Source organism: Prunus avium, chromosome 8 (genome assembly GCF_965620075.1).
Source record: "Prunus avium chromosome 8, drPruAviu1.hap1.1, whole genome shotgun sequence".
In the NCBI taxonomy this organism is placed as follows: domain Eukaryota; kingdom Viridiplantae; phylum Streptophyta; class Magnoliopsida; order Rosales; family Rosaceae; genus Prunus; species Prunus avium.
The window spans coordinates 27,340,476-27,354,011 of NC_142291.1; the positions used below are offsets into that span (position 1 = coordinate 27,340,476).

Genomic DNA, 13,536 nt, shown 5'->3' on the forward strand with positions numbered 1-13,536 from the left:
AAAATTCGTCAACCTTCTTGGTGTTTCAGCTGATTTATTTACTTTGGAATTGAGCAAGCAAATCCATGGCCTGGTCACCAAATATGGGTACTTTTGGACGTAATTGTTGGCAATGCTCTCATAGATGTTTATTCTAAGTGTGTGGGGTGTGTGTATAAATGTACTAGGGTTAAGTATTAAGTTGGATGACCTTTTTTGTCTTTTTACACAATAATAAAACTTAAGATCTTAATGATTTAATTGTTGGGATGAACAAAAAAAATGTGGGGTTTAAATAGAAAATGGTAAAGCTTTTTAGTCGTAGTCGTAAAAATATTTATTCCCAAAATATGAGACTTCAGATATTTGAGTTGTCTGATTTCATCACATAGATTACACCAAACCAAGTTGTATCTAGTACAAATAGAACGTAACTCGGTTTTCTGTATCGAAAACCAAAACCAAAATAATAATAATAATAATAATAATAATAACAAAAAATAAAATCTAATACATGTACGTTTAATCACTTTAATTATTTACACAATTTGGGAGAAAAGGAAAGCTCTCTCTTCCTGTCTCTCCCGTAGCTAGATCCTCCAAAAACCACAAAATTCCTAAGAATGGAATTCGAAGTCGGCATCTTTTGAGATTTTGGAAAGCAGCAAAATATTGCAAAAAAGAATATGTTATTGTGCTTTTCCATGTTTGTTTTTTTTCAGTTAGATTTATATATTCACACACCAACACAAGGTGCAGCACATTGGGTGGTGCTAGAAACTCTTCGACATGGATAAGGAGGGTAGGCCGGAACCGGAAAGTTCTTCCTCTCCGAATGTTTCTTCCTCTTCTTAGCATCGGGATGTTCAGGTTTCTTAAGATCTTCCACGCTTCTAACGTCGTCCATGCACGTAAATGATCTTGATTTGCCGGAGTAGTACCTTGACAATCCTGATCTCCTGCTGAGAAAACAAACATGTACCCATTACATTCAATTATTCACACACATTAATATAAACAGTAGCACCATTGTCACCTCTATTCCTAATATTCTCAACAAAATTTAAAACCTAACTACAAAATCTACGCACGTTTAGTGCATTGCGTTTGACATTAATAATTTGCGTTCGCAAATATTCTGTTGAGAAACCCGAAAGATTATAGAAAACACAAAATCAAAGAAAGGAAAGAAAGAGAGCTAGAGAATAAACAAAATTTGTCTTCTTACTTTTGTGGAAGACTTGTTCTAAGTGCACCCATGTCAAAGGCTCTCATGCTATCACCTTCCATGATATCCAAACAAGAGAAAATAGAGAAATATGAGATGGTGAAGAAAAGGTTGGAATTGTTTATGAGGCTTTAGGAGGAGCAATTGTCGTTTTATTTATATATATATATATATATATATATGTGTGTATATATGAGAAAAGAATTGTGGGATGTGTATGGATGAGGTCACGTATGTATAAATGGCAGAGGGGATAGGAGGTCACACGTCATGGGAATTGGGGTTGGGGGATGCAATTTGTGGTGTGGGTTCGATAAAAGTGGATTGGTTTGGAGCCTCTCAAAGCTGCTCACATCGTGTTTGGTTTAGGATTTTCATGCCTACCTCACCACATCCTTATCTACATTCCCTCTTGTTCACTGGCCTTGGCTACCCTACCCTCATTTCTTCTACTTCTTCTTCTTAATTTTTGGGTATGATATGAGGATCTTTTACTTTATCTTAAATTGTAAAGCACCACTTGATTCGTGTGTAAAGGAGAAAAATTATCATGGCACGAGTGCAATGCATCATTCTCTTTATCTCACTCATTATTAACCAGTCAAATGGAGAGTGAGATAAAAAAAAAAAGGGTAAACTACAGTTTTTCTCTTGAATTATCGCGCTAATTGGACCTCCGCACCACTTCCTTTCTCGATTTTATTTTTTCAGTCAATTTAGCGCTCAAACTTCTACTCCTCTGAATTGAAAACTATGAACCACAAGGTAACAATTCAAACTTCTACTCCTCTCCGATTTTATTTCTCACATTTGTTGATGGTGGGATTGAACCCCTCAAATAAGCTCTTCACTTTAAGTACGTCTATGCCAGTAATCTTTAAAAACCTCGATGCATTGCTACCTTGTCCAACTAAAATCATGCCTGATTCAACAAATCATACTCAGTCCTCTTACTCCAATGTTTTTTTTTATATTTTTTTTTTCAAATAATTGTTTTTAAATAATAAACACTTTACTTAATTCTCTCATTCTCTCTACAATATAACAATGCAAAAATAGAATTCTCTCGTACAACCCTAATCAGTCGTTTTCAATTATTATTTTTCTCTATTTTGGTCTCCTCAACTATGTTGCTCTCCAATCAACACCAGATACGTCCATTATTAATCTTGATTAATTGTATATATCAATCTATTCATATATTTTTTTAGTCAGAGGCGATAGCATTTAATTGATGTATAGGGATGTAACAAGTATAAAAAAAACTGGGCTCTAACTTAGGGAATTAGGCGAGTTTTTCTACACCCAATAAGCATTTTGTCATCAGACTACTTAAATAGTCTACCATCTCAACCGCAAGCGGGGGCACATGTCAAGTAATACATCTACAATCAAATATGGTAGTTTCTAGAACCAAGTCGTAGTTGCACCACCAATAATGAACCCATCAGTCAATTCATATTAAATGCTTTGAACCGATACATTTTAAAAAACTATCAAATAAACACTCAATCTTGCAGTGGACCCTCCCTCCATAACGTGAAAGAAATACGAAGATATGGAAGTCCACGATTCCCATTGCAGTACCAACCAAATTTCAACATTTAGACAGTAGGGTCACGTTTGGTAGGTAGGGGATTGAATTAGTTCAATTAAATTGGACAACTGAATTCTCCATTATTTGATATTTTACAACTAGAACTTGGACAACAGTCAAATTTAGAAAAACAAGTGAGACTCATAAACTCAACTTCTAAACGAGTGAGACTCATAAACTCAACTACTATCGTGTTCAAGTCGAGCTACCAAATGAGGAGAAATTTTTATATGTTCCGGGAACAACACGTGGTTGATGTATCATCTAATAAACATAGGGCATGTGGAATTATTGTCCAACTTACAGCATTTCTTTTTATGACATGTGGTGGGTCGCATTAAAAATATTCCATACGTCCTCCGTCTATTGGATAGTACACCAGTCACGTAGTGTATCAGGAACACCCATAAATTACTCGCAAAGGGGGGCTAGGAAAACTTTGACCATAAATGAAAATAAAGACAGTAGAGTAACTAACAAAACGCGAGTAGCTCAACCTAATACCTACTCCCATTCAATACTCACCATTGCGGTGTCCCCATACGACACCACAACAGTAAAAACGACATATAAAATGGGGACCCCGCTTTGATAGCTTTTGAGTTGTTAGTTGGCTTAGTTGCTGCGGGCACTTTACTCCCTCTCACTCATCTACCAGAAAAACAAAACCAGCAGAAAATCTCCTTCTATTGGCGATCGATTGGTTTTGGTGGCATCCATGACGACGTCGTCTAGTTCGAATTCCCAAACCGCCGCATCCGCATGGGCTTCTCTTCCGTGGAAGACCCGCCTGTCGTTATGGGTTCTGTCAAAACTAACGGACAGTGCTCGCCACGCTGACGGCACCATCAACCGCCGTCTCCTCAGCTTCATTGACTTCAAGTCCTCACCCACCCCTACTGCTCCAGTCAAAGGCGTCACCACCTCTGACGTCACTGTGGACCCCACTCGCCAGCTCTGGTTCCGTCTCTTCGTCCCCGATACGACGTCGTCTCCCTCCTCCTCCTCCTCCCTGCCCGTCGTCGTTTTCTTCCACGGCGGTGGCTTCAGCTACCTCAACCCGGCCTCATTTGCGTACGACACCGTTGCCCGGAAATTCGCCCGCAAAATCCCCGCCGTCGTCGTCTCCGTCAACTACCGCCTCTGCCCCGAGCACCGCTACCCTTCCCAATACGACGATGGATTCGACGTCCTCACCTTCCTCGACCAAAACGACGACGTACTCCCCAAAAACGCAGACAGATCCCGGTGCTTCTTAGCCGGGGACAGCGCCGGAGCCAACGTGGCCCACCACGTGGCGGTTCGGGCCGCTCGCGAGAAGGACCAGTTTCAGGTAATGAAACTGGTTGGGTTGATCTCGATACAACCGTTTTTCGGAGGAGAGGGCCGGGTCGAGTCCGAGATCCGACTCCACGGAGCGCCTCTGGTGTCGATAACCCGGACCGACTGGCTTTGGAAGGCGTTTTTGCCGGAGGGGTCGGATCGGGACCACGAAGCTGCGAACGTGACTGGGCCCAACGCGGTGGACATATCAGGTCTGGATTATCCGAGCACGCTTGTGTTCGTCGGGGGATTCGACCCGCTGCTGGACTGGCAGAAGAGGTACTATCAGTGGTTGAAGAAATCCGGGAAAGAGGCTAAGCTAATCGAGTATCCAAACAGTATCCATGCCTTTTATGTGTTTCCGGAATTGCCAGAATCCAACCAGCTCATTTCCCAAGTCAAAGATTTCGTTGCTTCTGTGTGAATTAGGTTTTTTTTTTTTTTTGGTAGTTGGGGAATTGGATGGAAATTTAGACTGCAATTGTTGTATTAACTTCAACAATAAATAAATAAATAGATTTGTCGTTAATATATTCTAATTTCCACATAAAAATATTCCATAGGTTTTTTTTAAAGAAGAATTTCATGATTATATAGGGGGCCAAATAATGATTTTCATCCCTCAAATTTGTGCGAAGTTATACTTTAGTCTCCATAGTTTTTCAAATGTCGCAACATATACTTGTTTCAATTCAAAGAAAGGGATAAGAACGTAACACGACACTAAATCCGGATCCGGAGACTACAAAATGCAATTCAGACTATAATTAGGAGACTATTGCTACAATTAAACCCGTGGTAAGTATAGCTGCTCTATTTTTGAAGAGAGGCTTAATTGAACACCTGAATCATCTAGGGTTGGCCAATTGTTTGATAAAGGAATGAATGTAGGCCATGTGGTGTAGTGGTTCAAAGTTTACAGCATCAGGTTTTATTTCTTGGATTAAAATCAATGCTAAGCAGTCTACAATTTTAATTTGCCGCCTGTGATTGCAGCAAAAGTCACTTGCAAATCACATATATGTGACTATGCATAATAAATATTCAAAGTCTAACTTTGGAGCTATGCTAACAAATAAAGATAAATTACAAAATATATTACACTGAAATATGTATAGGATTATTGGTACTACTACAATTGTATAAATCCCTCAAACCAGTGCATCATATTGTATAAATTTTAAAGAGTTTTGTTTGTGAACATGAAACCATAACCCCCTCACAAATTACAATTTTGTTTTTTTTTCTAGACCATATATATCTTTCAGTTGGTGAACCAAATTTTCAAACTTTACCTACCATTGAGATTTGAAAATTGAGCAAATATATCCGTTCCAGATTGGTCATTGATGGTGTGAGCTTCAGCTGAATCCTCATCGCCTTCCGGGATGGGAGCCGGGCGGTTAGCAGAGTTGGAGGCAGTAGTAAGAGCAGCAGCAGGAGGCACAATAGCAGCAGGAGGAGCAGGAGCAGGGGAGGCGGCTGCCTCAGTTGAAGGCGGCATGACGCTGTTGGTACTATCGTCATCAGCCTTTCCTTGAGTGAATGCCTCTTGAAGCTGCAGAGCATACTCTAAGTTCCACAGCACATCTCCCATTGTAGGCCTGTCCACACCATGTTCTGCCAAGCACTTCTCAGCAGCCTCAGCAAACTTTTTCATGGATTCGGGGTTGATGGAGTCTGCGAGAAGAGGATCGATGATCTTCTCGAGTAGGTCCTTCCTCTTCCACTGCATTCCCCAGTCAGCCAAGTTTACTTGCTCTCTAGGAAGTGCAGGGTTGATAGCAGGCCTAGCGCAAAGTGCCTCAAGCAGAACAACCCCAAATGAGTACACATCAGACTTGTCTGTCAATTGCTGCCTCCTGAAGTACTCAGGGTCTAAGTACCCAAAGCTTCCCTTCACCGCAGTGCTGACGTGGTTCTGCCCCATTGTCGCATCTTTTGACAGACCAAAATCAGCTACCTTGGCAGTGAATTGATCATCAAGCAGTATGTTGGTGGTCTTGACGTCGCGGTGGATGATGCCTTGTGCTGTCCCTGTGTGAAGGTAGTGCAGCCCGCGAGCCGCTCCAATGCAGATATCTAGTCTTTGCTTCCATGTCAATGGTGCCAAGTTCTTGCCATACAGATGGTCACGGAAAGGTCCATTGGACATGTACTCGTAAACCAAGATCATCTCCGAGTTTTCATCACAGTAGCCAATCAGTGACACCAAATGCCTGTGCCTTAACTTGGACAACATCTGGATCTCTGTCTGGAACTCTGTAATGCCTTGTTCCGATTGAGGATTTCCTCGCTTGACCGCCACAGTAGTCTCGTCATCAATCACACCAATATACACATTGCCAAATCCACCAACACCGATGATCTTACTCGAATCGAAGTTGTTGGTAGCTTCCTGCAACTCCTGGAAAGTAAAGTACCGGCCAAGGCCTAATGCCGAGTTGTACATGTTGCTCTTGTGAGACCCCATTGAGTTCTTGCTTGACATGAAGCTATTGTCTCCGGCATGGACAGGGAGTAGCCAAGAAGAGAAGCTGTTCCTCTTTTGCCAATCTTGAGGCCTCTTTCGCCATTTGTAAACCATTGCTCCAAGCCCCACGAAGGCTCCGAACATCAAACCAAACCCGACTGCAGCCACTGCTCCTCTGTGAACCCCGCTGCTACCTGATTCCTCTTTCTTTCCATCAACCCCGAATTCGCCATCCAAACTGTCCACAGAATTGCTTATCTTCATAACCTCAAGACCGTTCAAAATGGCGTTAGGAGCGCTATTGTCCATTCTGGATGGACCAATCTGGACAGATAGTCCATCAGATATCAAGGAAGAATTCACCACAATGTCCTTGTAGTATGGAATTGCCAAACCGTTGACTGTGTGTGACAAATCCAAATCACTTATTGCCATGTTCCCATTAATGTACACATTGAAGTAGAGGTTGCCAAGTGACTTGCTCACAATGTCACAGAAATGCAACCGAATTAGGTACCCAAAAGCATTTGTGGCCTGGAAATTCCATGTTATGTTGAAGTTCTGACCGCTAACAACAGCATCAGCCATCTGCACAGCGGTTGCATACACAGTTGGTGGCGCAATTTGCGGGGTTACTCCATCGGGGTACTTGACCGTAGAAGTCCCAACCGACACCTCCTTGGCCATGTTTTTGGACTTAATGTATGCATCATCAGGCAACCATGACCTTCCCAATGTGTCGTTTGCCGACGTAATAAGAGGACCTCCCATGTTAACCCTGTACATTGTTTCATACCCGAATTTGGACATCCCCTGAAACTGGGTGGTTGGCTGAAGGTTGTTAGCCGTATCTGTGATCAGATTATCAGGAGCTGAAACCACCTCTATGGCATTGATGAACGCAGCGGAGTTCTTCATCGGAGAGAACTTGATGGAGAATTGCTGATTGGTTATGTTCAAGAGGTACTCCTTGAGAAAAACTTGGTTATTTGTGTTGTTGTTCTTGTTCTGATTGATATTGAAGCTGTGCAGTAAAGTGTACTTATCCGTCAAGACATTGAAGGTGGCCTTCTGCAGATCGAACACTGTGTTGGTCACCGGGTCGAAATGGAGGCGAACCCAATGCCAGCCAGGCCTAGCCATGTGGAAAGAATAAGTGGCATCGCCCTTGAAAATCCTTGCAGACAAATACAGAGGTGAAGGCACATCTGCTTTGTCAACAGAGACTTTATTGTCATCCTCTGCTTTCAATAGTTCTCCCGATTCTGCTTCGGTTTTGAAGGCTCTGCCATCAGGTAGGGTGGCCTTGTTCGTGGCACCGCAGTCGATGAGGAAGTTGTCCTGGGGAGTAAAGGGAGGCGTGGAGGCGGAGAGGACCAAGGAAGGGGAGACAAGGAGGGTAAAGAGAAGGACCAGGAGGAGAGCCATCGGTATCGAAAATGGTGATGGCAAGGAGGATAGAAAAAGATTGCGGTTCAATTTTGTTCGTTTTTTTTCTATCTCCATCCCTCCTGGGTGAGGAGGTTTGAGAGCAGAAAAGGGTTGGCAAATGTAGTTGAAGAAGGGGCCTGAAACTAACTCTAATTGGTACTTTTTTTTTCTTTTTTTTCAAATGGTTCGTTACTCTTTTCCTTGGTTATAAGTGGAGGGAAGGAGACGACAACCTAGATAGGCTGTGAATTCCCAAGAATGAGGCAATGTTTGTGGAGAAAGATTTTTTGCTTTGGAAGTTTTTGTTTGTTTTGGTTTCTTTTTTTAGGATTTGAAAAGAACTAGCGGTTGGACTCACAATTACTTTGAATTAACGGCTGCACTAACTTTGAATTCGTCAAACAATATTTCAACCTCTCTCTCTCTCTCTCTGTGTTAATTAGCATCTAAAAAATAGGGTTTTGATGTGTGTGTGATAATTAAATGTGTAATCTTTCATTAATCTGGTTCTTAATCTTCCAAGTCCCAGCAGGTTTGTGGCTTAAATATACCATGCATATGTTTCCCACACAACCCTACCCTCTTTAATCTCTCTCTGCTAACAAATTTGATTAAATTGTTTCCTCTGCATTTCATGATGTGTTTCCAATTTAGTGTCTAATTAAATACCAAATCAAATTTTATTATAAGTTAACAAAATACAAATGGGCAGTTTTGTGTCTTTCTCCTCAATATCATTCAAACTTTATATATTATTTGCTAATGGTTGTCTAAATATGGTGCTAGAGCCTCTTCTTTTATTAGAGCAACTCCCAAATCAAACCAATCACTAAATAATTTGGTTTAGCTTGTTTAGGCTATTGGTTTGAAGTCCAAATCAAAACCATGTTGACTGCCTTATACATTTTTCATCCGTATGATTTATGGAGGAAAATTAAACTAATTCACATTGTGCTCATTTCTATATGATAGGATGAACGATGGAATTGATATGTCATGATCTGGTATATGATACGCTAAATAAATATATGTTGAATTTGTAACACTATGTGGCCATGTGAGAGGTTGCCGAATGACAATTTCCCCTGTGGGTAAGGGTCTTCGTGGGGATTCGACCCTAATGGGTTATGTATGAAGGACCAAAAAGGGGTATGGGGATGGGTACGAAGAATTTTTTGTTGGTATAGTGTTCGGGAAGGGGCGAGGATGGTATTTTAATCCCCAACCCGAACCCTCCCCATAATTTTTTGATGAGGTATATATATATTATAGTATATATAAATATGCTATTAAAGTGATTGTACTGACTAAGTTTTATATTTTATATTATTATATTATATACTTATATAATTTATACAAATCTTAAGCCACACAACTTATTTATTTAGTTAACTTCAAGTACATATATAAACATTCTTACATTGTCTTATAAGTATATATTATATATATTCATTATCTTGCCTTAGTTATTTTTTTATTTTTTTCAACAAAGTAGTTATATATTGGTTTTTTCTTCCGTAATGGGGCGGATTGGGGAGGGGAATCCATTCCCCAACGAAGGTGAGGATGGAGAATCCCTGATATGAATATTGTGGGTATGAAGGCAGGGATGGGGAAAAAAGCTTAACATGGATGAGAATGGGAATGACATACCCACCCCCAGTTCGACCCATTGCCATATGTCGGGTATCGTTGATGTTCTTTATTGTTAAGTTTTTAAATAAACAAATCTAATTTTTAAAATAATATTTCTGAATATTATAGAGAAAATGTGTTTAGTAAAATAGTAAAAAATTTCAATTTAGATCTAGAGCCAAAGAGTAATATGCGAACAACAATAATACTTAGATATACCCATCTATTAAATTTTTAGTTTTAGTTTTAATCGTGTTCCAAAAAGAAAAGGGAAAAAATGAGTAGCTTGCTTGCCTGACAATACAAGTACAAGTACAAATACAAATAGCTTTGCCCAGCTTAGATTTCTTCTTCCATCTCTCATTACGAAACCCCACTCTCTCGTTTCTGCTCACTTCTCCTCCTTCTCCTCCTACCGCTGTGATGACGACCGAGGCAGAGGACGCAGTACGACGTCGCACGGCGGTTGCCGACTACCGCAAACGGCTACTCCAGCACAAGGAGCTCGATTCCCGAGTGCGCGCAGGTCAGATTCACTCCCAAACCCTAATCCCTCTTTTGCAACTAGCACAAGGATTGCCCAAATTAGTATGCTTTAGTTTCGTTCGCTTTGCTAGGGTTTCGATTCTGATTTTCAAATTGAGCGATTCAATTCTGTTTTTGTTTGATGTGGTTTTGGGGGCTTTCTGTTGTGTTATGCATATGGTGTTTGCTGCAATAAATTGAGAAATTTAGTTAGTTTCAAGAGTTGGGTTGCAATTGATTTTTTTTTCTTCTTCTTTTTGTTTTTGCAATGGGATGGTGTGCAGTGAGAGATAACTTGCGGGCCGCAAAGAAAGAATTTGGGAAAACTGAAGATGATTTGAAGTCCCTTCAAAGTGTTGGGCAAATTATAGGCGAAGTTCTCAGGCCTCTCGATAATGAACGCTGTAAGTAAATTCTTTTCTGTACCACACTATTTACTTTGGTTCATACTTGTTTCTTGGTGTAAAACTTAATTGTTCGAAACCATCTTAACAAGATTGTTAATTTTCAGCGAGTATAGTTTTGTTAGGGCTTCTCTGTGTTTGAGAACTGCCTGCCAAAATAATAATCTTTTTTTTTATTGCCTCAGTGATAGTGAAGGCAAGTAGTGGCCCGAGGTATGTAGTTGGCTGTCGCAGTAAAGTTGACAAGGAAAAACTAACCGCTGGCACTCGGGTTGTTTTGGATATGACTACTTTGACTATCATGCGAGCTCTTCCCAGAGAAGTAATGATCATCTGATTCTTAATTATTAAGTTTCGCATTTTATTCGTCTACTCATGAGCATTCTTTCATATTTTGGTTGGCAGGTTGACCCAGTTGTATATAATATGCTTCATGAAGACCCTGGTAATGTTAGCTACTCCGCTGTGGGAGGACTATCAGATCAGATCCGAGAGCTCAGGGAATCTATTGAACTGCCTTTAATGAATCCTGAGCTCTTCCTCAGAGTGGGGATCAAACCTCCCAAGGTAATTTATGTATAGTTTCTCATGTTCGATATTTTCTACAACCTGATATGCTTACCTTTTTTGGTCGAAGATATGCTTACCTTAGAAACCTAGAAATGTAGAATTTTCACATGGAACTTTCCTTTTCTTATTGTTTTTCAATTGTTCCAGGGTGTTCTTCTGTATGGACCTCCTGGAACAGGGAAGACATTACTAGCCAGAGCAATTGCTAGCAATATAGATGCTAACTTCTTAAAGGTAAGTTATCCTTGTCTATAGCAGCTTCTGTATGAAGTTCTAAGTTTTCCTGCTATATCTTCCATTACTTAAAAAAAAAAAAAAAAAAGACTATAGTCCTTTTTAGTTGTTTCAACACATCTTTGATATTTGATGTTATTATCCCTGAGTCTAGGTTGTATCAAGCGCCATTATTGACAAGTATATTGGTGAGAGTGCGAGATTGATAAGGGAAATGTTTGGTTATGCCCGTGATCACCAGGTTGGAACTTTGAATTTTATTGAGCACTTTCACATTGCACATTAATGTTTAAAAGCATACCTAATTTTTTGACTCTGTGTCTAGCCTTGTATCATTTTTATGGATGAGATCGACGCTATTGGTGGACGGCGTTTCAGTGAAGGGACCAGTGCAGACCGTGAAATTCAGCGAACACTCATGGAGTTGCTTAACCAGTTAGATGGATTTGATCAGCTTGGAAAGGTATGTATATTTTCATTTAGATCAAGCCTGATTTATTTGGTTTGATCATAACAAACAGATGTAAGCATGTTTATCTGGTCATGCTTGTACAAACCCACGATGGATATAAGTACATCATGTCTTGGCATGGATGATGGAAGTTGATTAATTTCATTTATTAGGTGAAAATGATCATGGCAACCAATAGACCTGATGTCCTAGATCCTGCGCTTCTCCGCCCGGGGCGTCTAGACCGCAAGATAGAGATCCCATTGCCTAATGAGCAATCAAGAATGGAAATTCTCAAGATCCATGCTGCTGGGATAGCGAAACATGGTGAAATTGATTATGAAGCTGTTGTGAAGCTTGCTGAGGTGAGCATGATATGGTTGTCTGTATCAAACAGATTGATTTACATCCTTTACCTAAATGATTTCAATGTCTTCGTTTTAGGGCTTTAATGGAGCTGATCTCCGGAACGTTTGCACTGAAGCTGGGATGTCTGCAATCCGTGCTGAGAGGGATTATGTGATCCATGAAGATTTCATGAAGGTAACGTGTTAAATACAATATTGCCTTTAGATTCTATTAAACAATGGTGAACAATGAGATGGAAATGAGCTTTTAAACTACATGGGCTATGGTGTCAGTTATGTGCTTGCTTCCCATGTTAACAATCGGTGATGTTCATTCCTGAAAATTAATGTAAATCCAATGTTAACAGTCACTGATGTCATATCATTGTTCAAACAACTAGAGATGAAATCAAAGAATATCGAGGGCTGTGGTTAGGGTTGTCTGCTTCATGTTGTTCTGGGTCACAATTTGTTTAGGAGCTGCTTTACCATAGACCCCTGAAGATAGCCTCGGGATACACTTTATGTGCTTTAACTTTACTTTTTGTTAACTATGGAAAAGTAATCACTTTAGATCTTACGAAGAATTTACAAGTTCAAGAAAAATACATTAGTGCCTCTGAGGTACCTTTTTCTATTTTTGGGTCCAATGGCTTGGTTGGGTCAATCATCTATGGGGTTTTGAGTACTGACTTGTTTAGGAGTCATCGAACCCAAGACCTATTCCTTAATAAATGGAAATAAGTAAGACTCTGCTATTAGGGTCAGATGTTTATCTAATGCAAAGTGGCATCAATTTTTGTTTCTGTACATAAATTTTTCTGCTTAGTTATATCTGTCTTACTCATTGCGCACTGTGTATACAAATAATGAGTTGTGCGCATCTTGATTCTAAATTTTTACATATAAATATTTTATAATGTTTCAGGCTGTACGAAAATTAAATGAAGCCAAGAAGCTTGAATCTAGTGCTCACTACAACGCTGATTTTGGGAAGGAATGAACTTGAATTTTGAAACTACCGAAGAGTTATTAAAGAGTGAAACTCCAATCATGTGCTCTGTTGTGCTGTATTTTCTTTATGAGATGTGGATGGTGGTACTGCAATTTAACTTCCATGAATGTGTTTACCACAAGAGGCACACTATGAATTGTGTTATGAAGAAACATTTAGACAACATTTCATTATATGAGTCTTATTTTCAGTATTACGATTCTCGCGCTTTCAATTGCTCGTCGCTTAGTTTACTGTGGTTTTAAGATGTCTTTTACAGCGGATATTATCAAAATTTGGTCCATGATTTATCCCCTTATGCTAAATTTCTGATTCTCTCTTTTT

The 13,536-nt window shown here is 40.0% G+C and overlaps 4 protein-coding genes across 5 annotated transcripts; 2 read left to right on the forward strand and 2 right to left on the reverse strand.

The window, feature by feature from the left end:
* Positions 1-291: 291 nt before the first annotated feature.
* LOC148292442 (uncharacterized) lies at positions 292-1,338 on the reverse strand. Of its 2 annotated transcripts, none has more exons than XM_088246328.1 (2): positions 1,208-1,338; positions 292-938 (listed from the first exon to the last, which is right to left on the reverse strand). In XM_088246328.1, the coding sequence occupies exons 1-2, from the start codon at positions 1,267-1,269 to the stop codon at positions 716-718; spliced, it is 285 nt and encodes a 94-aa protein (XP_088102454.1). In that variant the 5' UTR covers positions 1,270-1,338; the 3' UTR covers positions 292-715. The 2 variants fall into 2 exon arrangements, with proteins under 2 accessions (XP_088102454.1, XP_088102455.1); XM_088246329.1 differs by having other exon boundaries at positions 292-941; positions 1,208-1,331.
* Positions 1,339-3,321: 1,983 nt separating this feature from the next.
* Positions 3,322-4,656, forward strand: LOC110768528 (putative carboxylesterase 18). Its single transcript, XM_021972283.2, has one exon. It carries the CDS (start codon positions 3,523-3,525, stop codon positions 4,549-4,551), a length of 1,029 nt encoding a protein of 342 aa, XP_021827975.1. The 5' UTR covers positions 3,322-3,522; the 3' UTR covers positions 4,552-4,656.
* A 540-nt stretch (positions 4,657-5,196) lies between these two features.
* LOC110768527 (putative receptor-like protein kinase At2g21480) lies at positions 5,197-8,313 on the reverse strand. The gene has a single exon (XM_021972282.2). It carries the CDS (start codon positions 8,104-8,106, stop codon positions 5,419-5,421), a length of 2,688 nt encoding a protein of 895 aa, XP_021827974.2. The 5' UTR covers positions 8,107-8,313; the 3' UTR covers positions 5,197-5,418.
* A 1,623-nt stretch (positions 8,314-9,936) lies between these two features.
* LOC110768516 (26S proteasome regulatory subunit S10B homolog B) lies at positions 9,937-13,408 on the forward strand. Its single transcript, XM_021972266.2, has 10 exons — positions 9,937-10,192; positions 10,476-10,595; positions 10,781-10,917; positions 11,001-11,162; positions 11,313-11,399; positions 11,554-11,640; positions 11,725-11,862; positions 12,024-12,215; positions 12,295-12,393; positions 13,126-13,408. Exons 1-10 carry the CDS (start codon positions 10,090-10,092, stop codon positions 13,198-13,200), a joined length of 1,200 nt encoding a protein of 399 aa, XP_021827958.1. The 5' UTR covers positions 9,937-10,089; the 3' UTR covers positions 13,201-13,408.
* Positions 13,409-13,536: the final 128 nt, after the last annotated feature.